Genomic DNA, 26,663 nt, shown 5'->3' on the forward strand with positions numbered 1-26,663 from the left:
CTGCAAAGATGCATGAACAATAATCAAGATAGAAACGGGTACGCTGCAACAAATTGGATACATTTCAACAGGGATTGTGTGGAACGTGATTCACTGCTGACCACGTCGATTTTACATAACGCAGAGCTTGGACCCAGTGAGAACACCAGGTTTCTGACTCTATGCCGTTTGCCCTGGGGTACAATCCGAATCTGCCTCTTGCTGCTGGCGCCGGTGCGCCTCTGCCGGTGACGTCAGGCGCAGCCAGCTGCTGGTTGGGGGGTTCGCGGTGGAGCCTGAGATCCGGCTTGTGTTCTCCTCCGCTCTACTCGGAGCCGTACTGCGGGGAGGAGGAGGAGGGAAAAGGTGGTGGCGGCGCCTTTCAACATGTTCGCCTGCGTGCGCTTCCTGCAGGACCAAGTGCATCATATCATACCCGTGTCCCACATTAAAAATTTCCACCCCACCTCTAAATGCGACTTCAACAAGAAACAAGTTTATCGACTGGCGCTGCCGGGAGCAGGTCCGGCACCGGGATCAGGGCCTGGGGCAGGCGAAACGGAAACAAGCACCATTACCAAGGGGGGGCACTGCCGGAAGGCCCAGATTCTTGCTCTGGGAGGTAGGTACTAACCCAGGCCGGAAACAAGGAGGGGAGGGAAACGTAGGACTGTTTAGTGTTACCCAACCTGCTAGGCTCTGAACGAAAGACCAATGAGAGATGGGAATGTTCCTCCCCCAGAAAAAAAAACGCAATTGGTTGAAATATATGCCCCGCGACCCCAAATGCTCCTGTTGCTGGGCAGGAGGGGTGAGTCTTCGACCAATGCTGGTGGTTAGTAATTATACCTGTACGTTGTTTTCGCTCAGGTAACCACTTCATTTGGTGACTTCAAACTCTTGTATCTCCCGCGTCTTTATTGTTCACTTCAGTGCAGTGAAAAAGCTAGGTTTGAGTTTCTATTATTTTTCCCTCTTAGCACATAATTATTACAATGGAATACACCACTGTCTTGTAAGGCTATAGTTTGATGATCGGTCTTGCAGTTAATACGAATAGATTTTGCCTATTTTTAAATTAAGTTTTAGTAAGAAAAATGCTTGAAAACATCGTAACTTGAAAAAAATTTGCTGAGGCACTAGTGTGAAGAAACAAAAATATTTCCAAATTGCTGTTTGAGGTGCAAGGCTCACTTTGCAAGATGCAAGTAACTTGAACAAGTAGTAAATCTATCAGTGATTCTAAATACTGGTGTTACTGATCTACCCACTTGCCACTCAATGCAACTCATAAGGTGGTAATTGTACCACTTATCAATTTTCCCATTCAAGCATATCTTTTGGTTGATAGCTTTTGTTTTGCCATGTGACTCCCAAAGCAAAATTTATCCTAAATCTATAGTACTGTGATACTTTTGAAGAAGATGAAGCATGTTCCATACGCATCCTATACTTTGTCATTGCTCTGTAGCAAAACAGCAATCATGTCTTGTGTATGGATACAAATTGTTCTAATAACTCTCAGTCAAGATAAGTGGGCATGTTATTAGCTGTTGAATGGGATACATTGGGTGTTTCTTTTTCTGAAATGTAATTTTCTTAAAAAGGCTTTAAATAGGAAAACTGTCTAGTTAAGTCCTGCTCATCTTAGGGGTTATGTTCTTAGGAAACCATGCAAATGATGCATGCATTTTTATAATGGGAGTCACTTGGATATGTACAAACCAGCTAACCCGTTATATGTATACAATACATGATGGGTGGCATGGTGGCTCAGTGGTTAGCACTGCTGCCTCACAGCCAGGGATCTGGTTCAACTCCACTTTCGGATGATTGTCAATAGAGAGTTTGGATGTTCTCCCCGTATCTGCATGTGTATCCTCCAGGTGCTGCAGTTTCCTTCCACAGTCCAAAGACCTGCAGGATTCGCTATGTTAAATTGCCCATAGTGACCAAGAATGTGCAGGCTAAGTGAATTAGCCATGGAATTTCCACTCAAGGATGCTGAAACAAGTTGTCCCACCTGACATGTGGGTACTTTCCGTAAACCATTAACTGTACCTAGATCCTAGGAGAAAGTGAGGACTGCAGATACTGGAGATCAGAGTCAAGAGTGTGATGCTAGAAAAGCACAGCAGGTCAGGCAGCAACCAAGGAGTAGAACATTAGAGCAGGAGTAGGCCAGCTGGCCCTTCGAGCCTGTCCACCGTTCAAAAAAATCATGGCACATTGCCAGACCTAATTCTGAATAATACAACAGGAGTTAGCTTTTTAGTCCAAAGATGTGCAGGCTAGGTGGACTAGCCATTTTAAATGTGGGGTTAGAACAGAAGAACATAAGACCCATGAGCAAGAATAGGCTGTCTGGCCCTTCAAGCCTGCTCTGCTATTCAGTAAGATCATGGCTGATCTTTTTGTGGACTCTGATCAACTTACCCGCTCTTACTCTGTCCCTTTTTGTTCAAAATAAGTATCTATCTTAGCTTTAAAAACATTTACTAAAGTAGTATCAACAACTTCACTGGGCAAGGAATTCAAGAGATTTAAAATCCTCTGGGTGAAGAAGTTCCTTCTCAATTCAATCCTAAATCTGCTTCCTTTAATCTTGAGGTTATGCCCTCTTGTCCTAGTTTCACCTGCCGGTGGAAGCATTCTCTCTACTTCTATCTTATCTTATAATTTTATAAGATCCACCCTCATTTTTCTGAATTCCAAAGAATATATACTCAGTCTCTCCTCATAAGCCAACTCAGAAATCAACCTAGTGAACCTCCTCTGCACCCCCTCTAGTGCCAATGCATCCTTTCTAAAGTAAGAAGACCAAAACTGAACTCGGTACTCCTGGTGTGGCCTCACCATCACCCTGTACAGCTGCACCATAACCTCCCTGCTTTTAAACTCAATCCCTTTTAGCAATGAAGGACAAAATTCCAATTGCCTTCCTAATTGCTTGTACCTGCAGACCAACCCTCTATGATTCATGCACAAGGACACCCAAGTCCCACTGCATAGCAGCATGCTGCAACTTTTTACCATTCAAGTAATAATCCTTTTTACTGTTACTCCAACCAAACTGGATGACTTCACATTTATTAACATTGTATTTCGTCTGCCAGACCTTTGCCCACTCACTTAAAGTATCTATGTTCCTCTGCAAAGTTTTACAGTCCTCTGCACACTTTGCTCTGCCACTTACCTTAGTATCATCAAACTTTGACACACTACACATGGTCCCCAACTGCAAATCATCTATATGTTAGGAACTTAGCCAGTTGCCTTTTAACTTGAGTCTGCATTCTTCAAATGCGAACGCCTTCTTGATTCCTTAGCATCAAAAGATGTTTTTCCTTATGCTGCCTTTGACTATTTTGTTGCTCACTTTAAATCAGTGTCCGCTGCTTCTGTTTTCATTGTGGGAACAGTTTCTCTCTACCCTGTCTTGAATGCTAATGATTTTGAGTAACGCCATCAAATCTCAATCTCTGAACTTCTTGAGAACAATCCACGGGAAAGTATTCCTTTTGAGTTTTTTATTATTTTAGAAATAGGAATTTTGTATAACAGATTTCTCATTTTTGAGTGAACTGTTTTTGATGTTTAGAAACTCTTAAAATATTTAGCAATGCTTCTTCCTGTCAAAATGGCAGTTTGTTTTGTACATTAGGTGCATAAAATAAATAAAATGATCTGCCTCATTTAGTTTTTTTTTACTTAAGCCTTAACAAAATTAAATCTGTCAAACATCCATCATGTCAATGTTTTTTTCTGAAGCCCTCAGATGTTTATGCTACATTCATAGTAATGTAAATTCAGATTTAAGTGCCTAGATTGTTCCAATCAAGCAATGTCTGGTGAAATATGTCCTGCAGCAATAAAGTTCTTGATTCATCTTATTTTCTTCATTTGTTAACAATTCCCTAGATAGCAGACAAGAACTGGAGAAATTTTTGAAACTGAAAAAGTGCAAAGTGCCAAAAATTATTGAAAGTTTCGTTGAAGTGTCTGAATCAGAAGATGGTAACAGCACTGAAGATGAAGTGCATCAACTCAGCAATATCCAGGTATTAAATAATGTTTGGGTATCTGCTACCTTTTTTAAATTAGAACAATGTTTTTCTGTTTCACTTGTTTCCCTTTTACCCCCTTCTCTTTGGAAAAGGCTGACAAACACGGAGGTATAATCCCACAGCTGTTCATATCCCTACAAAACTTCATCCAACTGTAATGACCAATGTAATTGCAAGTTCTTTAGAATAAGCTCTGCCACAAACAAGCATGCACCTTCTGATAATGTTCATTAAATGCTTTTCAAAAATTTGAACTGTGGCTTCTTTTCCCTTGTCCCAAGTTGAGACCATCTCAAATGCAAAATCCATCTCTATTACCACCCTGAGTTAAATCAGTTCACAAAGTCCAGCATCGAGTTTGGAACTTAGGATTCAATACCTCACCATTAACACCATGCCCACAAACCCAGGACTGTCAACAATATTGGGCAAACGGAACTAAACATTTCCAGTACTATAGGTAACAATTATAATGGTCTCTCATAATCTGCACTAAATACAATAACAATTTTGAGTACTTCACCGCTTTTTAGATTGTGATTGATGTCCTTTCAAGAAATGCCATGTACCAAAGTTTGCTGAAACTTTAGGTGTATTACTAGTACCTCAGTTAATGGTGAAATTGATGAGATAATAACTAGACTGCACAATTCAGCCTCCTTCATATTTATAAGCCTGCCATAAATAATGGAGATGAGCATATTGAAGACAGAAAATACACTATTCTTACAAGCTTCCTTGTTTCCTTCCATGATTTAATAGTACAAACGTGACACATTTACATTTTCACACGACCTGAAAATTCAAAGATTCTTTGCTTGACGTAAATATTTCAGTTTTAGTAGATGATTGGAAACCAGTACACTTTTATTTTAGAAGGTACTTGGGGAAAAAAAAAACAAAATATCACAGATTCTGGAAATCTAGAGTACAAACAAAATGCTCGAGATTTTCAGCAAGCCAGACAGCATCTATGGAGAGAGTAGAATTTAATTGCTATTATAACTGAATATGGGAACATATCCTGGGGAATTTATAAATGTGATACAGGCTAGTAAGGTTTTGCATTTCAGTAGTTCATTCAGATGTTTTGTAGGATTAATTTTATGTAATAACACGTAATTGTGAACTGAAGAAATAATATACTTGCTCCATACTTGTCCTCATTTGAATAGAATCTTATAAGTTACATGATCACGATATCTTCCAACCCTCAGATTACTTTTGCAGGACAGTCACAGGGGTCATAAAATTTTTTTTTGAAAAGCTATGAAATCAAATGTAATTAATTTGCATAAAGCAATGTCCTACAAAGAGCAAGCAAATAGTCTATTTCTGATTTTTTTTTGTTGTACAAGAAACATTAATCAAGGAATTGAGGAAACTCTCATTGCTTCAAATATTGCCTTATGACTTTTATACAGATTTTTCAGGTTGTGTGCTTATAAAATAATAATCAAATTAATAAGAATGCTAATAAGTTCTCATTTGTGAAACATGTGCCAATAAAGCTTCAATGTGTGCATCTACTCAACAATGAGAAAATTACCCAAGTATGCCCTGTCCACAAAAAGCAGAATAAGTCCAATCTAGCCTTCCATGTATTACTCTATCTTCCTACTCTTGATCATCTAGTAATGGTGCAGTCAAAAAAGAATTTGCTCAGGAATAACTTGTTCATTAGTGCTCAGTTTGTGTTATGTCACCTTGGTCTAACATGAACAAAAGAGTTGCACTCCAGAAGTAAAAGGAGAGTGATTGCCCTTGATATCAAGACAACATTTGACCAAATCTTAGCAAAACTGAAGTCAGTGGAATTTGAAGGAAAACACAATGTTGGTTGTAGTCATACCTAGCACAAAGGAAAATGGGTGTAGTTTTCGGAGATGAATCATCACAGTCACAGTGCATCACTAAGACTTCCTCAGGATCGTGTCGGCTGCTTAGCCATCATAATCTGATATAAAATAAGACCTTTCCACCATCATAAGGTCAGAAGAGGGAATAATTTTGATGATTGTACAATGACTCTAATTCAAAAATATCAAGGTAAAGTCACCATAGTCCCTGAGGACCTTAGGGCTGCTCATTCATTAGAAACAGAGAAACAAAACTGGTGGTGAGTTTAACCTGAAGGTCACTGACATTCTCAACTTCGCTCCTCACCTGAGGTGCAAAGTGCAGTGCTGGAAGAGCACAGCAGGTCAGGCAGCATTTGAGGAGCAGGAGAGTCAACGTTTCAGGCATAAGTCCTTCATCCGGAATCCATGCTGTTGGCCTCACACTGTCTAAACCAGCTGCCCAGCCAACAGAGGGAAATGGACTTCCAAAATGCAGACAACGATACTGTGACCATCTATAGCCAAACCTGGACAACATCCAGGCTTGGGGCTATTAAGTGGCTAGGAACATTTGTGCCATACACGTCTCAGATAAAAATTTCCTCTCACAAGTGAGAATTTATCCATGACCATTATGTTTAACGGTACTTCCATTGCGAAATCCTCCTATCGACATCCTGAGGGTTACTATTGATCCAAAGTTGAACTGAGCCAGCCATATAAACACTATGGCAATGGAAGATGGTTAGGTGCAACAATTTTGCAGCAAGTATCTTACCTCCTGTCTTTCCAGTGCCTCCCCACCATTTATAAATCACAAGTTGAAAGCTTGATGGAATACTCTCACTTAGTGTTTCGGGGCAGTTCCAGCAACACTCAAAGCTAGGTATCTTCCAGGACATAGTCTACTTGATTAACAAACCATTGTTGAACCCACTTCAACATTCCCTTCACCACAAGCGCAGTGTGACAGCAGTGTGTACCATGTAGAAGATGCACTGCAGTAACTCACCAAGGCTCCTTTGGTAACACCTTCTGAAAGGGCAGCGAGGGGTGCACGTCAATAATACTACCTGCCAGTTGCCCAACAAGTCATGCAGCCAGTGAACCATCTTCAGCTTCTCCATATAACACAACCCTCCAACCCTGGCAACGTCTTTGTAAATCTTCTCTGAACCCTTTCAAGTTTCATATTGCCATTCCTTTATTATTGCTCTGTCAAAATCCTGGAACTTGCTTAACAGAGTTGAAGTATACCCAGAAAGGCAAGGACATCAGAAGAAGGTTCAAGAAGGAAGCTTACCACAGCAGCATCAGTACAATTAAGGATGGTCATTGAATGATTTCTTAGTCAGCAATGCCATGCAACAAATATCGCATTAATTGGAGGGAAATGGGTCTGGGTGAGTTACTCTTCGGAAGATAGGTGTGGACTTGTTGGACCAAAGGGCCTGATTCCACATTGTAGAGAAATCTAATCTAATTACAAATTGTATTTGCACAAATATATACAAACAGTAGTGGTGAAAGGCAGGTGAATTTGTTTCCTATGTAAATGTCAATGTGTATGTCATAGATTCAAGTTGGGTTTACAAAGATGCTTTGGCAACGTCCTGGGAGTTGTTGCTGAAAAAGGAGACGTTGGAGTGCAGGTTAATATTTCCTTGAAAGTGGAATCTCAGTTGGAAAGGATAGTGAAGAACAAGCTTAGTATGTTTTCCCTTACTGGCCAGAGTATTGAGTATAGGAGTTGGGAGGTCATGTTGCGGCTGTACAAGACATTGGTTAGGCTACTTTTGGAATATCATGTACAATTCTGGTTTTTTTCTTATCGGAAGGATGTTGTGAAACCTAAAAGGTTTCAAAAAGATTTACAAGGATGTTGCCAGGCTTGGAGGGTTTGAGCTATGGCGAGAAGCTGAATAGGCTGGGGCTGTTTTCCCAGGAGTGCAGAGGCTGAGTGATGACCTTATAGAGGTTTATAAAATCATAAGGGGCATGGATAATGTAAATAGATAAAGTCTTTTCCCTGGGTTGGGGGATTCCAGAACTAGACTGCATAGGTTTAGGGTGAGACAGGAAAGATTTAAAAGGGACCTTACGGCCAATTTTTTCGTGCAAAGCATGGTGCGTGTATGGAATGAGCTACCAGAGGAAGTGGTTGAGGCTGGTATAGTTACAACATTTAAAAGGTATCTGGATGGGTATATGAATAGGAAGGGTTTAGAGGGATGTGGGCCAAGTGATGGCAAAAGGGATTAGATTAATTTAGTATATCATCTGGTCGGCATGGACAAGTTGGACCAAAGGGTCCGTTACATCTCTACAACTTTAATTTACCTCTGAACCATTTTGGATTACCTAGTTAAATATTGACCCATATTTTAAGGTCCGCAGTAAACTAATGGTACTCACTATTCATTTTAGTTACAGCTGCTCAGAGATTTTCTGAGCATTTGCACAGCTTAATCAAAGATTTGTTTCAGTGCAATGCCCTCTGCAGGAGACCTGGAACCTGTGTGAAAAGGGCAAGCAACAGCATACTTCCTTCCACTGAAGACGATTGAAGAATCTTACTAAGGCAGACTGTAGGTAATAAATCAGTTATAGGTCATAAATCACCTTTTAACTTTTATCTGGAAAAAGTCTTTTTAATTCTCTTTTTACAAGACCTTTGGCAATCAGGATTCTTGGCTAGTAATTCTGGCAAATGAATGAATGAGTAAATCAAGAAAGAAAATTATCAAAAACTGAGGAAAGTGACTTTACAACTGTTTCATTTTATTGGAATTGTTCTGAAGCATTAACTGAATTTCTTCTTACAGATGTCCCCACATCTGTTGAATTTTCCAGCATTTTGTTTTTAAGACTTCCAGTGTTCGCTGAATGTTGCTTTTGAATCCACTACTCTATCCTTGAGCAGGAAACACTTGGGCATGCTATTTCACGTGCATTAATGTTACTGTTGATCTTAGATGTGAATTATTACATCCGTTGCCATGCATGCTATCATCTTGCAGTTCATTACAAACCAGATTTCATATTGTGGGTCTTGCAATTGGAACTCTTCTAATCTACACTTCACACCCACTTAATCATCAAGAGCATTGAGCATGTTTTGTGGAGAAAAATTGCTGAACTGAAATATAGAATATTGGAAACAAAAATAGAAATTGCTGGAAAAGCTGAGCAGGTCTGGCAGCATCTATGGAGAGAAATCAGAGTTAATGTTTCAGGTCAAGTGACTCTTCTTCGGAATTCAAAATACAGAACCAAGCCTAGTTCAACGAAATGTGCAGGAGGGAATGGCAGAAACAGCATTAGGCAAGTCTGAAAATGAGTTGTCAATCTGGTGAAACTGCAGCAGGGCTTACATGTCAAGCAGAGGGATCAACATGTAATATATTGAGCTGAGAGAGCTCTCTACTAATGGATCAAGTCTAAGTTGTGAATGGTGTTGTACAAGTATTCCCATCTTTAACACTGGGGGAGCCCATCACGTCAGTGCAAAAGACAAGGCTGAAGCATTTGCAAGTTGTTGCTTCCAGAAGTGCTAGGTTGATAATGATCACAGCCTCCTACTGAGGTCCAAAGCATATTGATGTCAGTCTTCAGCCAATTTGATTTATTCCATACAATATCAAGAAATGACTGAAAGAGCTGGATTTTGCAATGGCTACAGAATCTGACAACCAAGACGTGCTTTAGAACTAGCCGTGCCCCTAAACCACTGTTCCGTTACAATTATCGAAATGTCCTGTCCTCAAAACTGGGGCAATTTGACCCAGCCAGTTATCACAACAACAGGCCACACTCAATCATCAATAAAGTAATGGAAGGTATTGGAGATAGTGATATTAAACAGAACTTATTCAACTGTAACCAGCTCACTTACACTGGCTTTGAGCTCTACCTACTGATCTACAGGTCTCATTACAGACTTGATGAAAGTGAAATTTTCAAAACAAATTAATTTTTTTCTGCAAGAATAAAGATCTATTTGTGGCTTACTATACAACTTAAGGATAGCATTAGATTTAAAAAAAGTGTTTCAAATATAATAGCAAGTCTGAAGATTAAAAGTGTTTAATAAACCAATGAAAGGTGGCCACAAGATTGTTTAAAATTGGGAAACAATACAATAGTAAAAAGTGAGGTCTGGAGATCAGAGCTGAAAATGTGTTGCTGGTTAAAGCACATCAGGTCAGGCAGCATCCAAGGAACAGGAAATTCAATGTTTCGGGCCAGAGCCCTTCTTCAGGAATACAATACACTAAGTTCTCACTTAACATTTTAGTTGTTTCTGAAAGTACATTTTAAATGAAACATTAAACATATGCAACTTTGCCATTGCAACCAATGTAAAAGCTATAGTTAGGTTCTATAGGACCACTCTTTCTCAGCAAAAGAAAAAGGCATTTACTTGAGAAGTTGATGAAGTTGATACATGAAAGAGAAGTAAGCTAAATCTGCTTATGTACCTCTTGTTTGCTGACCTCCCGCTCACAATGTCCCCAACACTTCAACCTCCCTGGTCGTCATCAGTGGTGTATACTACAGTTTCCACACATCTTGCTTCTTGACCCTTTTACTATCAATCCCTCCCACTTGCTGTTTCCCTGTCCTGAACCCTTGCTGTGAGCAAGGACTTGGGAGATGATTGGTGATAGACAGGCAGAGCAGTTTCAGAATGAGAGCAGTTTCAGGTTGCAGAATTTTGAGGTAAGTTTGAAGCTCAAGAGGTAGTGAGAGCAAAATCTGGCAGAAGACAAGAGGTATCAGGATGCAAGAGAGGCTGCACCAAAACAGTATCCATTTGGACTGTGCAACTCTGTTTCATGCCAAGTGTGACACAATGTTAAAACAAAACTCCTGACATGAAATGTTAAAAGTTCCCCTTTAGCTGCACAACATGGGAATGCATGCTGTAATGATGACAGAGAGGCTGCAAAAGGGTAAAGACCTTTTAAATGAGTAGTTAACAAGATGGCCGATGGATATGGTGATGTGCAATGTTATTAATTTTATTCATAAGAACAGAAAAACGGTATTTCTATAAGTTGTAGAGTGTGTAAATATACATATTCAGAGGGACTTTAGTGAGAATGTATAATGAACATAAAGTTTGTATGCAGATACTGCAAGCAATTAGGAAAAACATTGATGTGTTGGCCTTTATTACAATGGGTTTAAATTAAGTCTTGCTATGTTTGAAATGGTCTTTAATTAAACCACACCAAAGCTTTCACCTCTGTATTAAGGAAAGATATTTTGCATCTGAGGTGCAATAGCAAAGCTATTTGGTCCCTGGGATGAGAGGGTTGCCTTGGGATTAGAATTTGAGTAAATTGAAACCATTTTCTTGAAGTTTAGGGAAATGAGAGGTGATCCATTGAAATAGACAAGTTTTGAAGAGTTGCATAGGTTAGACACTGAGCAGTTGTTATTCTGGTTGGGAAATGTAGAACATGGACGCCCAGTCTCAGGATAAGGGCCATTCATTTAGGAGACAGATGAGAAGTTCCTTCATTCTGTTGTGAACATTTGAAATTTCATATCCTGGGGGCAAGACCAACTAATCTTTGGTGTCTCGAGGGATATGGGATGAAGGCAGGGAAAGATTGAGGGAGAAGATTAGCCAGCATTCTGTTGAATGGCAGTGCAGGCTTGACAGGCCAAGCAATCTTCCTATTTCTTCAATTGTGAACATTTCTTGGTCATTCTTTTGTAAATTTGGCACAAAACAGTTTGAAAAGAGAAAAACAGGTTTTTAATGAGATGGAGATAAAAGACAATTTTAATTCTATTCAATGTCATGTGTAGTCACATGCAGTGATGTAGATTGGAAACAGATCCTTCAGTCCAAATCGTCTGACCACGTTTCCCAAGCTAAACTAGTCCCATTTGCCTGCATTTGGCCCATATCCCACTAAACCTTTCCTATTCACGTACCTGTCCAAATGTCTTTTAAATGTTGTAACTGTGTCTGCATTTACTGCTACTTTTGGCAGTTCATCCACATCTGAAACTGTGAGATGCCCCTCAGCCTATTTAATGTTGAAAGCCACATAAGATTGTTGGGGAGAAAGTTTGTAAAGGAACAAATACTTTTTGCTTGTCAAGATGGTTCGTGGCTAGGCTGGGAACTTGCAATTTCTGGCGTTCCTATGTATCTGCTGATCTTGTCTTTCTAGATGGTAAAGGTTGTGGATTTGGACAGTATTGTCTCAAGAACCTTGGTAATTTTCTGAAGTGTATTCTTTTCAATGCTGTTACTACTGTGTCAGTGGTGGAAGGATACAAGATTGAAGTATTGTGGATGTTTCATGTATATGGCTTCTAATTTTAAAACTATACAGCTTGAGTTAGTCCAACTTTTTTTTATTTACAGTTTTATTTTCAGCATGTTTTCCCCATCTTTAAGGTTTTTGAAATTTGGGTCTTGATTTCCCTAATTCGTCATTCATTGTAACTACGCAAAAGACTGAGAACCTGGAGAAGCTCTTGGAGCTATGCACTGTATAATCTTGAGTGACAGAAGGCATCCCTGAATAGTGATCAGAATGAAGAACACCAGCTAATACTTCCTGTCTCGTTTTCACAAGCACAAGGTGTAAGATCACCAAAATCTCCACAGCCCTGATGTGGAGCTAACCGCATAGTCCAGGAGTCACATTAGAGGGTTTCTAATCTGTTTCCCTCAGTTGCAAATTGAACAACTGAGCCGGTCAATACATTTAAGATTTCTTCTTGTTCTTTCTCCTTTGACTGTTTGTTTTTGTCCATTCCTAAGCATTTTTATTTTAATCCAAGAAACCATTAAAATTGCCATCCTTGCAAATAGTTAAGCACAGGTTAAAATCATACTCCAAAACAAAATGGATTCCACTTGCCTAATGGCTCAGCCATTTAAATTTTAAGTGAGTAATAGATTGGAAGTACATAATTTGCTTTCTGGACAGCAGTTTCAGTTTTTTCACCATTTCTAAGTTTGACTGTTGCCAGTGTGTTACCATTTGGTGAGGGTGGAAAAAGAAATAGCAATATTCCCATATTATCTGTGGCATTATAAAAATGACCAGCTGTATGTTCTGGTCATATAGGTGAGTTGAGTAAGTGAAATCTCCCAACAAATCAGAAATAGAAAATTAAAAGTCAGCAGAATTGAGTCATGTGCATATTGTTTTCAATTCATAAGCAATCACTTTTTGTATTGGTCTTTCAGTGTAAATTCAATACTGCTTGTGTTGTGCAATTCAATAATTTGTTACTTGTGAAATGTAGTAGACTTTTTGCTATAGTCTTCACAAGATTTAGACATCGCACACAAAATCTTTTCTCTCCATCAAAATAGAGATTTAGATTAGTTTTTTTTCCTCAAATTATTTGCTGCAAACTATTTTGTTTATTTTAGGAACAAGGTACCTCCTGCTTTGAAGATAGCAGTGATGATGATGACCAAACACTAAAGATTTTTGATGAACTGAAACATAAATACTCTCGGGCCAAGGCCAACAATAAAAGATTGATTCAGGAACTTAAAAAGGTTACCACAAAACTTCGATTTGCTGAAGAAAAGCAAAAAGAATATGAACACTTGGCATCTGAACTACAGCGACTGAGGGACCTTAATATGGATCTTCAGAATGCACTGCTATTGAAGTTATTTAGATGTAAGTTTCTTCTTTCCAAATTTTGATTCCACATCATGCTAAAATAATGAATAATGACATTGGTGTTTCCATTTTTTTTTGTTTGTTACTTCAAATCTCTGTCATAATCTAGTAGGAGACTTACTAAAATTAATTAGCTAACTGGAATGTTTAAGTTGATTCAGTTGACTTTGTTACTGTATGTTCATTTTTTCCAAGTTTAACTTGCTAAACTATTATGTTGTTAACTTGTGATAGTTTGAGTTTGTAACCCATCATTCAAATTCTTTTGTACCCAAAGTTTTGTGCTAACCTAATGATCATAAAGTGTTTTCTGTAATAAGTATAATGTATCTCTTTATAAATTAACACTTTTGGCTCTAAACTTTCCAGTTCCTTTAACTGCTGTAGCCATTTCGTTTATAGGGATAGTTTCCCTGTTTCATATGTGGCTGAATTAATTTTAAGGAATTTAATGTTTGGGATATCTCAAACTGATCAGGGTATGATGTCATAGGCAAAATACTACGAATGCTGGAAATCTGAACTAAACATAGATAATGCTGGAGAAACTTAGCAGAGCTAGCAGCATCTGTGGAAAAAGAAACGGCATCGACATTTTGCAAGAGTATGACTTCTTCAGAACTGAAAGTTGGTTAGAAAAAGTTTTTATATATATATATATACATACACACACACACACACACACACACACACACACACATACATACACACACACACACACACACACACACACACACACACACACACACACACGTTTGACAGGCAGAGACCCAGTAGAAAAGACAAAGGGTTTGTTAATAGTAGAGAAAGAGAAAAAGTGATGCAAAATTAGTGTAAATTAAGATGTGAAATGGAAAAAATGAGACCACCCTTTTAAGAGCAAAGCAAATGAGACATAAACAAGATAAAGGCAAAATACTACTGATGCTGTAAATCTGACACAAACACATACATTGCAGGAGAAACTCAGCAGGTCTGGTAGCATCTGTGGAGAGAGAAACAAAGTTAACATGTCAAGTCCATTGCCATCTTTCAGACCATGCTGACAGTTCTGAAAAAGAGTCATACTGGATTTGAAATGTTAACTCTCTTACTCTCTCTACTGATGCTGCCAGACCTTCTGAGTTTATCCAGCAATTCCTGGGTTTGTTACAAACAAAATAAGGTTGTAGGATAGGGTGGTGGTGGTTGCGTTTGGCTGGTGGGGAGGTTTGTGGGCAATTGTAAGAAAAATGGAGAACATACATAATACCTTCAGAAGCAGATTGTATTAAGTTCAACAGTGAGACCTCAGAGATGTAGAATGTCTTCAATGGAAAATAAGTTGTTCCTCAAACTTGCTTTGTGTTTCATTGGAACACTGCAGCAGGCCCAGGCCAAAAATGTTAGCATGATAGGAAGATGGTTGATTTAATGGCAAGCAACTGGGAGGTCAGGTCATTCATACAGGCAGGAGAGGTGTTTTGCAAAGTGATCATCTAGTCTGAGTTTGGTCTTAGCAAAATAAAGGACCCTGCATCATGAGCAGCAAATGTAGTAAACTGGATAGAAGTATGTACAAGTGAAATGCTGCTTTACCTGGAAGATTAGTTTTGGCACTTGGATGGTGAGGAGAGAGGAGGCAAATGGGCAAGTGTTACACCTTCTGTAATTGTCCTGGAATGTGCCATAGTGGAGTGAGGAAGCATTAGGAGTGTTGGCAGACTAGACTAGTGTGGTAATGGAGAGTCAGGTGCCACCACCAAAAATATATTTCTCTCCCTACCCCTAACTGCGTTCTGCAGAGACCATTCCCTCCTCAATTCCCTTCACCAACTCTCTACACTAGCTACCTTCCCCTACCGCTGCACAAGGTATAAAACCTGCACTCACATCTCCCCCATCACCTCTGTCCATAGCCATAAAGAATCATTTCAAGTTGAGCAGAGGTTCTTCTGCGCAACTACCCGCCTCATTTACTGTTGCTCTCAATGTAGCCTGCTCTACGTCAGGGAAACAGGATGCCAACTCGTGGAGCGGTTCAGTGAATATCTCTGGTCTGCACACACCAAACAGCCCTGTGGGCAACCACTTCAACTCCCCCTCACACACATAAGCACACCCCACCCATTTACCACCACTACCACCCCAACCAAGCCATGCAAATCCTGGGCCTCCTCCACCGTCAAATCAAAACCACCCGCCAACTAGAGGAAGAACACCATGGCACATTCCAGGACAATTGCAGAAGGTAGAAATGCTGGAAAAACTCAGCAGATCTGGCAGCATCTGTAGAGAGAGTAACAGAGTTAACATTTCAAATCCAGTATGACTACAACCACAAGGCATCAACTTTGGCTTCACCAATTTCCAAATGTCCCTTCCCACCAGCTTGTCCAGATCCAGTCCTTCAACTCTGCACTGTTGTCTTGATCTGTCCTACCTGTCCATCTTCCTTCCCTCCTATCCACTCGACAAACCCTCCCCACCTCCCACTTGTATCCATTTATTGCCAACCCACCTACCTTACCTCACCCCCACCCCAATTTATCTCCCAGCACCCTTCCCCCTCCACATTTCTGATGATGGGCTTATACCCGAAACGTCAACTGTTCTGCTCCTCCGATGTTGCCTGACTTGCTGGAAGGCATTAGAAATAATGCTTAGAAAGAGGACGATCTTTTGAATGCAGAGACTAGGAGGGTGGAAAGTGAAGAAGTGGAAACTTGTCATTTTGGTTAAAGATGAGGACAGAATTGCATATGATAGGATGTTTGGCCATATCCAATCTATCAGTCGCAATTGGGTGGAATCCTTGGTTGAGAAAAAACTCTTATCCATTTCAATCTCCCTGTTTTTCTGTTGCATCCATTCTGAAGATGCAGCCTTATACTAGGCCACCTCCAATATTTATTTTCTTTTTTATTAACTGAATTTCAATGAAGCACAAACAAGCTCAAGGGACTAAGGATCTCATTTTCTGTGTAGGCACTTTACAGCTTCGAGGTCTCAACATTGAATTCAATAACTTCAGAAAGTGACCACGTTAGCTCTTTTCTCCCATCTTTCTTACATTCTGTCCCTCCCACAGCTTTGCCTTGTTTACTTTGCTGTAAGTGGAAATTACCCATTTGCTCCCTTTTACACCTTAATTTATTTCCATTTTACATCTCTTTTTTGCTTTCTCCACCATTAACAACCCTTTTGCACTGCATCTCTGCCTCTGCCAAAAGTACTTTTAAAAAGTATTTCAAAAACCTTTCAGTTTTGAGACGAGTCCAGACTCAAAACATTAACTCTTTCTTTATCCGCAGATGCTGCCAGGCCTGCTGAGCTTCTCCAGCATTCTGTGTTTGTTTATGACCTCATAGAGCTGATTAAAATAATATAGGATCCTGACCGGGTAAGTGGAATTAATCATCCTGTCAAAGGATAATCCAGGACAAGATGAATAATCTTCTTCAAATTTGAACCCAATTGAAAGTAACTCAATGAAGCAGATATTTAATCAATGAAGAAATCAAGAGTTGTGGGGAAAAGACGAGAGTGGAATTGAGGATTATCAAATTAGCCATGATCTCATTGAATGGCAGAGCTGACTCACTGGGCTGAACAGCATACTTCTGTCTATGTTTACAGTCTTACCTTAAACCTTTCTTTTAAATATTTTTATTTATGCCCTCATTCCAGCTCCTTCAATTAATGGGTACGGGGTCTGCTTCTATTTAGGTAAAAACAATGACTGCAGATGCTGGAAACCAGATTCTGGATCAGTGGTGCTGGAAATGCACAGCAGTTCAGGCAGCATCCAACGAGCATCGAAATCGATTTCACTGCTCGTTCGATGCTGCCTGAACTGCTGTGCTCTTCCAGCACCACTGATCCAGAATCTGCTTCTATTTACTCTATCTCATTCCTTTTAAAATTTATTAAATTAATCTCTCTCCTCTTCTGCTCAGTATTTAAAATCTTTCGTGATATTTGAGTTTCCCTCATGTCAGATAGCATGCAAGTGAAGCTGCATTATTGTTTCTCAACTTCATCAAAGTGTTCTGTAGTTAGGCTTTACTTAAACTTGTATTGAATTCATTTTATCACAGATTTAAGAGTCTATTAGTTTTTTTTTGCAATGTCCTTGTCACATTTACTTATTGAATTCCAGCTGCTTCTCCACTTCCACCAACCTACCCCCATCAAAAAAAAAACAGGAATTAGATTAAGAAGAGAGTAGTGCCATGGCTACTCAAGCACAATGAAGTAACTGACAAGTTTGTATGCCCCTAGACAGTGGGCAGGGCCATCCGAAGGGAACTGATATTGTGTAAAGTCATTCCTCATCAGCATTCATAAACAAAAATAAACATCATTTTATTGTAAGTTCTGTATGATCCAATCATAAAGCAGTCACGGGGTGGCACGGTGGCACAGTGGTTAGCACTGCTGCCTCACAGCGCCTGTAGACCTGGGTTCAATTCCCGACTCAGGCGACTGACTGTGTGGAGTTTGCACGTTCTCCCCGTGTCTGCGTGGGTTTCCTCCGGGTGCTCCGGTTTCCTCCCACAGTCCAAAGATGTGCGGGTCAGGTGAATTGGCCAAGCTAAATTGCCCGTAGTGTTAGGTAAGGGGTAAATGTAGGGGTATGGGTAGGTTGCGCTTCGGCGGGTCGGTGTGGACTTGTTGGGCCGAAGGGCCTGTTTCCACACTGTAAGTCTAATCTAATCTAATCTAATTATGTTGTAATGGGCAATTTCCAGTGACATAGCTAATAGCAATTGGTTATTCATGGTCACATAATTATGTGTCCGTGTGTGGTTGTTATAAGATGAGGGTACAGGTGTGAAAAGAAAACTTTTTTGAGGTTGGTTATCCAGCCTCAAGGGCGGCACGGTGGCTCAGTGGTTAGCACTGCTGCCTCACAGCGCCAGGGTCCTGGGTTCAATTCCCGCCTGTCTGTGTGGAGTTTGGACATTCTCCCTCTGTCTGCGTGGGTTTCCTCCAGGTGCTCCGGTTTCCTCCCACAATCCAAAGATGTGCAGGTCAGGTGAATTGGCCATGCTAAATTGCCCACAGTGTTAGGTGCGTTAGTCAGGGGTAAATATAGGGTAGGGGAATGGGTTTGGGTGGGTTTCTCTTCGGAGGGTCGGTGTGAACTTGTTGGGTCGAAGGGCCTGTTTCTGTACTGTAGAGAATCTAATCTAATCTTTTGGATTTATTTCTCTTCCTGTGTACTACTTTAAAGAATGGAGATTGCCACCTATACCTTTGCTGTATGGTAGCCCCAGGAAAAAGAGGTTATGGCCCAATTTCATAATTTTCCCTTGTGATAGAAACCACTTGGCCTCTCGTTAGAATATTTGTGTAATGATTTGGCTGAGATTTGCAATGAAGTAGAATGGACAAAAGCAAACTGTGCCATTACTCCATGATTGTATAAGAGCACCACTATTGGTCATAGAATAAATGCAAATTTTACAATGTTTACTGTGACTAATCATAAAATTTTAATCTAAACTTCTAGTTTTATCAATTTACCAAAGCCTTATTTTCAGTGGAAGATGATGGGTTCTGAAACTTTCACCTTTAACACCTTTACTGATTGGATGGCAAAGAACACATCTAGATGGAAAAATTACATTAAGCCAATGGATCATGCACTCAGAGTTGGCACCAATTTATGGTGTGAATAGTGTGAAGGTCTGTGCTCCCTTTCTGTGGTCAGCAGAGTGATAGCAATATGCTTAGACTTTCTCAGTGAGTTGTAATGTCTCCCACAGTGTCTCATATCTGTGGTTTGCGTAACCAAGACTCAAAATTAATTGTGCCAGTCACTTAATATCTAATGGTGATGTTCCTGCAAAGAGAAAGATCTGTAGGGTATACTTGGGTAGTGTTGGCTCCAAAATGACTTACCACAACAATGGGAGTTTGAAACCTGTTGATTCTTGGCAGACTCAATACCTTGAACCTGCAGTTTAGGACACTGTTGACATTTAATGTCCAGTCTATCCCATGAAAAAGATCTAAAATTATAGAGTTAAGACTGTACTTGGAGGCTGAAATTCTTCTGCTTTAATCTTCTACCACTGTCTTAATTCTCTTTGGACAGATAACGTTGTTTGGCTTTCATCAAATTTTGCTGTTTAAGTACAACAAATATCCCTGCAGTGAAGATTACCAAAGTTCTGGCTCTTGTCAAATTGTGTCCTAGGTTTTCTGTACTTGCATTCATGGAATATATCCCTAACAACCTTTGAACTACTGTCAAAAGCAGACAAACCAAACTCAATTTCTCAGCAATCTGACTTTTAAATATTGTAATAAGTTGCCTCTTATTTAAGACCCTATGATAAATGAAATGGTTTGACTTAAGCAAAGACTAATGGGCACAGATTTACTTTGAGATACCATATTCAATTACCTTATATTTAGGAGTACATATATACTCTTAGAGGTAATAGTGTTAATAAAACTCATATAGCTGTATAAAACTTATTCACAGACAGGTATTTGTGCTTTATAATTGACTCTATTGATGAGTGCTGCCAAGGAATAATTGGGAGGTGGGGGCACGTGTGCTAACTTGCAGTATGGTAGCCTTAAATGGTCATGATAGAACTTTTTACACCAAAAAGAAGACCTACTTTAACCAGTTGATTAATCAATGTTGCTTTAGATGCAAAATAAAAATGGAAAATGTCCCACACAGGCTGAGGAATATTTTTTGGTGTAAGAAATTCTATTGTGACCACTTAAGGCTACCACATTGCAATCCATAATAACAGGCTGAGGCCTTGTTCCATTGATGCCATGGGCGGCACGGTGGCACAGTGGTTAGCACTGCTGCCTCACAGCACCTGAGACCCGGGTTCAATTCCCGACTCAGGTGACTGACTGTGTGGAGTTTGCACGTTCTCCCCGTGTCTGCGTGGGTTTCCTCCGGGTGCTCCGGTTTCCTCCCACAGTCCAAAGATGTGCGGGTCAGGTGAATTGGCCATGCTAAATTGCCCGTAGTGTTAGGTAAGGGATAAATGTAGGGGTATGGGAGGGTTTCGCTTCGGCGGGTCGGTGTGGACTTGTTGGGCCGAAGGGCCTGTTTCCACACTGTAAGTCTAATCTAATCTAATGATAGAAGGAATCCAAGCACCTGGATTCAAGGGGAAATTAGTTTTACAGCATGTAATTGTGCATGCACACTTGACTACCCAGAATGACTTTCCTATTCAAATGCTGGCATCATTCAGGTTACGTTTTGTAAAACTATAGCTGAACAAATTTTTCAGTTGTCTTTTCTTATTCTGTGTTATTGACTTGTTTCTTGTTTGTTCCTTTCCAAATGTTTACTAAAAGTTTCAGTATTATAACTAATGTTAGGGCACGAGCTGCTATTTTAGTGATCTGGTAGCTGATGGCACAACCTAAAATATAAATGGACTTTGATAGCTTGCATAGGAAGGGTTATTCACAGACATTTAAAATCTTGCAATCCATACTAACATTAGTTCATGAATTAGCCTTTTGATTTTTCATTTCAATTATTTTCAATATTTCACATTTTCAGTACCAGAACAGTACCATGGGTCAAATCCTGAGGAGGAGCTGGTTGACAACACATCAACACATCAAATGATTTCAAGTACTCCAGTAACTTCTATTCTGCAAGATCATTTGAACATGCAACAAAGAGTTTATCCTTCCAAGAAAAGTCCACATGCTCTCCTTCCAACTCCAAGTACCTCTGATCATCTAGAGAGTCAGATTGAAAATGGGAATAACATGGTACCATGTCCATGGACTTCAACCCAAGCAATTGCTTTGACTCAGCCTAACATTTACTCAGTTCAGGATGGAAAGGTGAGCTTAGCTTTATGTATGAGAGATACTTCCCATGTGTTGTATATACCAGCTGAAATTACAATCTCAGGTTTCTAATACAATTTGTAAATATAGGTTCACATTGGAGCTAATATATGGATTGATGAGGACAAGTGGGAAACTGTGAAACGCCAGCCAAGTGATTCAAGGTTTACAAAGTGCTTGGCTGTAGCTGTGTGGGGAGTGGACACTTTGAAGGACAGAAGTGTCACTGGAATTGCATGCAACTCTACAAAGTCGTCACCCAAGCCACCTCTTTCCCCTTATAAAGTACAGATTATTAAAGGTGAGCTCAGGAACATTTCCAAAACAAATTGTTTCATTTATTTTTGTGTATTTATTATGCCTTAGAATCGTCCTTTCTCTCCCCATCCTGCTTACCCACAAAATTTACAGATATTGCATTGAGTCTTGCATCATGAGTGACAGTATCAGAATTCTGCTGTACCAAGAATGCTAATTTTCATTTTGTAAAATTTTACAATTTTTTTCTTCACTTTGCAAAGTTAAAGCAATTCTAAAAGAGAAGTTTACTTTTCACTTCAGTAAAGCAAAGCAACATCATTGTGAGTGCCTAACCTGGTGACAAGAATCGCAAAATCATGGTGAAGAGTTGGATGAGAGGTTGGGGTGAGAAAGGACCTCCGTGCAGTAGGTTGCAGAATTCCACATTGATGTAGTACTTCTCTGAAGTGGAACTAAACTGATAAGCCCTGAGACCATGATAACCATTTCCAAAAATAGTTTAAAAGCACAAGTTTTTGTATGTAAATGATGTATGTTTGCATGTAAGTGTGAACTTTAATAATTAAATATTGAATATTACTATCCTATGGTTTTGCTTTGGTTAACATTTCTAGGGACATGCCAGTTTTGAAATGACAAAATGGACTCACTGTGGAGGAAATATTTCAGAAGCACTTCCTTCCACTGGAGTTTAGAAGAGTGAGGTTACTTGACTGAAGCCTATAGATCCTGAATGGTCTTAACAATATGGACATGGAAAGAATGTTTTCTCTTGTGAGTCAGTCCAGAACTAGGATTCTCTGTTGTAAAATTAGGAATTACCCTTTTAGGACAGTGATAAGAGGAATTTTTTTTTCTCTTTTAGTTGTTTTGGATCACTGCCCCAGAAGGTGGTGGAGGCAGTATCATGGAATATTTTAAGATAGAAATCAATAAATTCTTGTTAGGCAGGAAAATATCGGGTTATTGAGTTGGATGGGAATGTGGAATCTAAAACACAAACAGGTCAACCATGATCTTATTGGACAATGGAGCAGGGTCAAAGGGTTGAATGGTTTACATCAGCACCTACTTTATATGTTTTAGCTTCAAATCTGAGTTTATGGCACATCCTAAAATAGCCAACACGAGAAAGAAGCTGTTCAGCTCATTGTCACCAATCTGTATAACAGGTGCATCTATCCATGACACATTGGTAACACTGATCACCACACAGTCCTTATGAAGTTGAAATCCTATTTTCCCATTCAGGATACCCTCCATTCTGTAATGTAGCATTACTGCTGTACTAAATAGGATAAATTAAGAACAGACCTTGCAGCTCAAAACTGGCCATCATCGTGTACTGTTAAACAATAGCAGAATTGCATTCAACCGCAATCTGTTGTCTTAAGAGTAATATCCGTCATTTTACTATTTCTATCAAACCAGAGAATCAATTCAATGAAATGCATGAGGGTGTGCCAAAAGCAGTGCCAACCTGGTGAGATTATAATGATACTATATGCTTGCCAAATAATGAAAGCAGTGTGCAATACTGAAACCAAAGAGGCCCCATACTAATTGATCAAATCAGAACTCTGTGGAATTTGAAATCAATAAAATCCAGAATTGAAAGACTAATGATGACTATGAACCATTTTGATTATTGGAAAAAAACCCATCTGGTTTACTAATGTTCTTCAGGGCAGGAAACTGCTGTCTTTATTTACATGTGATTCCAGACTCCCAGCAATTTGGTTTACTTTTAAATGCCCTGTGGCCAATTAGCGAGAAGCTATAAATGTTATAGCCAGCGACGCCTATAATCTGTGAATTAATTTTTTAAAAGTCTTTTCATGCAGTGATATATGGCAGTGGACAGGAGGAGAAGACTCTGCAGATATTCCCATTGGGGGGAGCCCTGCATATTAATGAAAAAGAAAAGACCAAGCATCTTCAGCCAGAAGTGCCAAGTACATTATCTATCTGGCCTCTTCTGTCATCTCCAGCCAAGTTGTTTTCAACCAAGTTGATTCACTCAACGTGATATCAAGAAATGGTTGTAGGCACTCAATAACATTGTCTGTGTTGATAGCCTTTGCAATGGTCCAACAGTCAGACCGAAGATTTGTACTCCAGAATTCTGTAGCCAAATTGGTCCAATACAGCTTCAACACTGTCATCCATCCCACAATGTGAAGAATTTCCCAGGTATGTCCTGACCCCAAAGCAAGACAAATCTAATTCTGTCAGTTACTGCCCCATTACTCTACTATTACAATAAAAATAGAAATTGTTGGGGAAACTCAGTTGGTCTAGCAGCAACTTTGGAGAAACCGCAGAGTCAATGTTTCAGGTCCAGTGACCCTCCCTCAGAACATTCTGTGGTATTAGTGTCCCAACAGAAATGAAGTCAATCCTAACACCGAGGTGGTGGCTGCTGGAGGTCAATCCCTCAGCTACAGACAATGTTTGAGAAGTTCTTCAGGGTACTTAGTTACATCTGTCTTCATCAATGCCCTCACCTCCATCATGAAATCAGAAGTGAAAATGTTTTTGATGATTGCACAAGGTTCAGCACAATTTGTAACTCCTCAGATCTTGACAAAGTTTGTATGCATATATAGCAAAACCTAGACATGGTTACTTGCCACCTAAGTCAATGACCACCACAACCAGAGAAGATCACCACAACCAAGGGCATTGCCATCACCGACTCTCCCTACACCACCCCACCCTTTATCCTGGGGAGTTACCATTGGTCAGAAACGAGCTTGACCAGCCATATGAATACAGCAGCTACATAAGCAAATTTAGATGCTTGAAATTCTGTGGTGAGCACGTCAGCTCTTCTTTGGTGAAACCTGTCCAACATCTACAAAGCATAAGTAAAAATGATGATGGAATGCTATCCAGTTGCCTGTAAGATTGCTGCTCCAACAATACTTGAAGCTGAACATAATCCAAAAAAGTTTGGTACACCATCCAATACCTTGAATCTCTCCTTAATGCCATTAATGATTACTATCTGGGATACACAGTAGCAACTCACCAAGGCACATTTGAAAGCACCTGCTGAGGCCATAAATTCTACCATGTCTCAAGGGCAATAATCACATGGAAACACATTACCCATACTCCGTATCACTCGACTTGGAACAATATCCTTGGTCGTTCTCTGTTACTGGGTCAAAATCCTGAATCACCCTTTGACATCACAGTAAATATCACCACAGCAGGTAAGCTGCAGTGAATTAGGAAGATTTTGCTTATTTTGTTACTGTACCTATTCCAATACAAATCAAACTTAACTTCACATTGCACCTTTCAGGACTTCAGGAGGTCCCAATTGCCCTAATGTTTGGAGTATATCCAATATTTGTTATGTAGGCGAATTCAACCAGTTTGTGCACAGGTTCCCACAAGCCAGTGAATTTATTTTTATCATTGTTAGATTAATGTTAGGCAGTATACGAGGAAAATGTTCTTGTTTCTTAAACTGAACCATAAATCTTTGTCACCGTATAAACAGACAGATGGGACCTCAGCCGATTCAAAAAGTAGTACTTCGACAAAACAGGACTCCTTCAGGAACGCACTGAACTGTCAGTCAAGATTATGTGCTGTAGTCCTGGGCCAAGCCTTGAACTCTTCATCTTCAGTCAACAACAAGCATCTGGAGTATATTTAAGTTTCTGAAAAGTAAATTAGTCCCCAAGATGTACAGCTTTAGAGGAATATTTTTGAATATCGTATTTATTTTGTTAATGAAACTAAATAAAATTCTGTTTCCTCGACAGAACAATTACTGAACAGAATACGACAAGATGCCAAAGATGACAATGAGATTCACAAGCGACTAAATAAAGTTAATCGATACATTGGGGAAAAAATAATGGACATTAATAAGCAGTGGCGCAAAGCCAAAGCAGACATATCAAAGTTTAGGAACTGTGAATGTGAGATAGGATTAAAATGTGAAATTCATGCACATTGTGAGAGATCTGAGGTACCCATCAAGGAAGAGATTGAAACCTTTATTTATGAATAATCCAGTGACAACTAATACGTTGTATGATCAGAAAATTCTGTTCATGTCTGTTCCGGCTGTTAATAGTATATAACTGTTATTTGATTTTATTATAGTGAAATTTGCTTGTTTTTCATGTCACTTATTTACCATAAAACGGTGCTGCAAAAAGCATTTTCCTATTAATTTCTGTGTAGCAGTCAAGTTTTAAATCTCAATGTTGAATCAGTGAAAATGTACAAATAATTAAGCAAATTGTAGAATTCTACACAAGGAAGCCATTTAGCTCATTACATCTATGGTGTATCTCAGAGCTTCTAGTTCTTCCCCATGGCTTATCCTTTTTCCGTATCTTTTAAATTAAAACATTTATCCAATTCCCTGTTAACATCTAATAAAGATTCTATTGCCATGTCCTAACAGTTGAATTTAAACGTAAATAATTATCTTGATCTTGTTTTGGTTATGATAAATTTAAATCTTATATTTGATAGATTATCAATTAATTGGATATCGTTTTCCTTATTAACCTAATCCAAGTTCATTATTCTTTATACTGAAAAAGATCTCATCATGATATTGGCTGTGATCTTAAGAAAGACTGTAATTTTGCCTTATAACTAAATCTTTCCACATTTGGTATGATCTTTGTGAATCTGTTCTGTACTCTGACTGTGACCTTGATGTCCTCAAAGTAAGTTGAAAAATCCAAATATAAAATTAAAAGTGTGTCTTAACTAATATTATGTATAGTCTAAGCCTTACCCCTTTGCTTTTGTATTCATTGTTGGAATTTATAAAATATAGAAACTTGTATACTTCTTTTATATAACTTTATCAACTATTCATTCTTTGCATTTGACCTTCACTGTCAGATCTGGCATTTATCGCTGATCCCTAGAAGATGGTGGTGAGCCTTTTTGTACTGCCGTGGCTCATCTGGTGAAGGTACTATCATGAGGCAGTTAGATAGAGGGTTTTGAGATTTTGG

At 39.3% G+C, this 26,663-nt stretch overlaps 1 protein-coding gene across 1 annotated transcript; it reads left to right on the forward strand.

The window, feature by feature from the left end:
- Positions 1–26,416, forward strand: LOC132811628 (BEN domain-containing protein 5-like). The gene is made up of 6 exons (XM_060822828.1): positions 1–601; positions 3,901–4,040; positions 13,302–13,560; positions 21,101–21,393; positions 21,490–21,700; positions 25,443–26,416. Exons 1-6 carry the CDS (start codon positions 367–369, stop codon positions 25,691–25,693), a joined length of 1,389 nt encoding a protein of 462 aa, XP_060678811.1. The 5' UTR covers positions 1–366; the 3' UTR covers positions 25,694–26,416.
- The last annotated feature ends 247 nt before the right edge of the window (positions 26,417–26,663 follow it).

Source organism: Hemiscyllium ocellatum, chromosome 4 (genome assembly GCF_020745735.1).
Source record: "Hemiscyllium ocellatum isolate sHemOce1 chromosome 4, sHemOce1.pat.X.cur, whole genome shotgun sequence".
Classification (NCBI taxonomy): Eukaryota; Metazoa; Chordata; class Chondrichthyes; order Orectolobiformes; family Hemiscylliidae; genus Hemiscyllium; species Hemiscyllium ocellatum.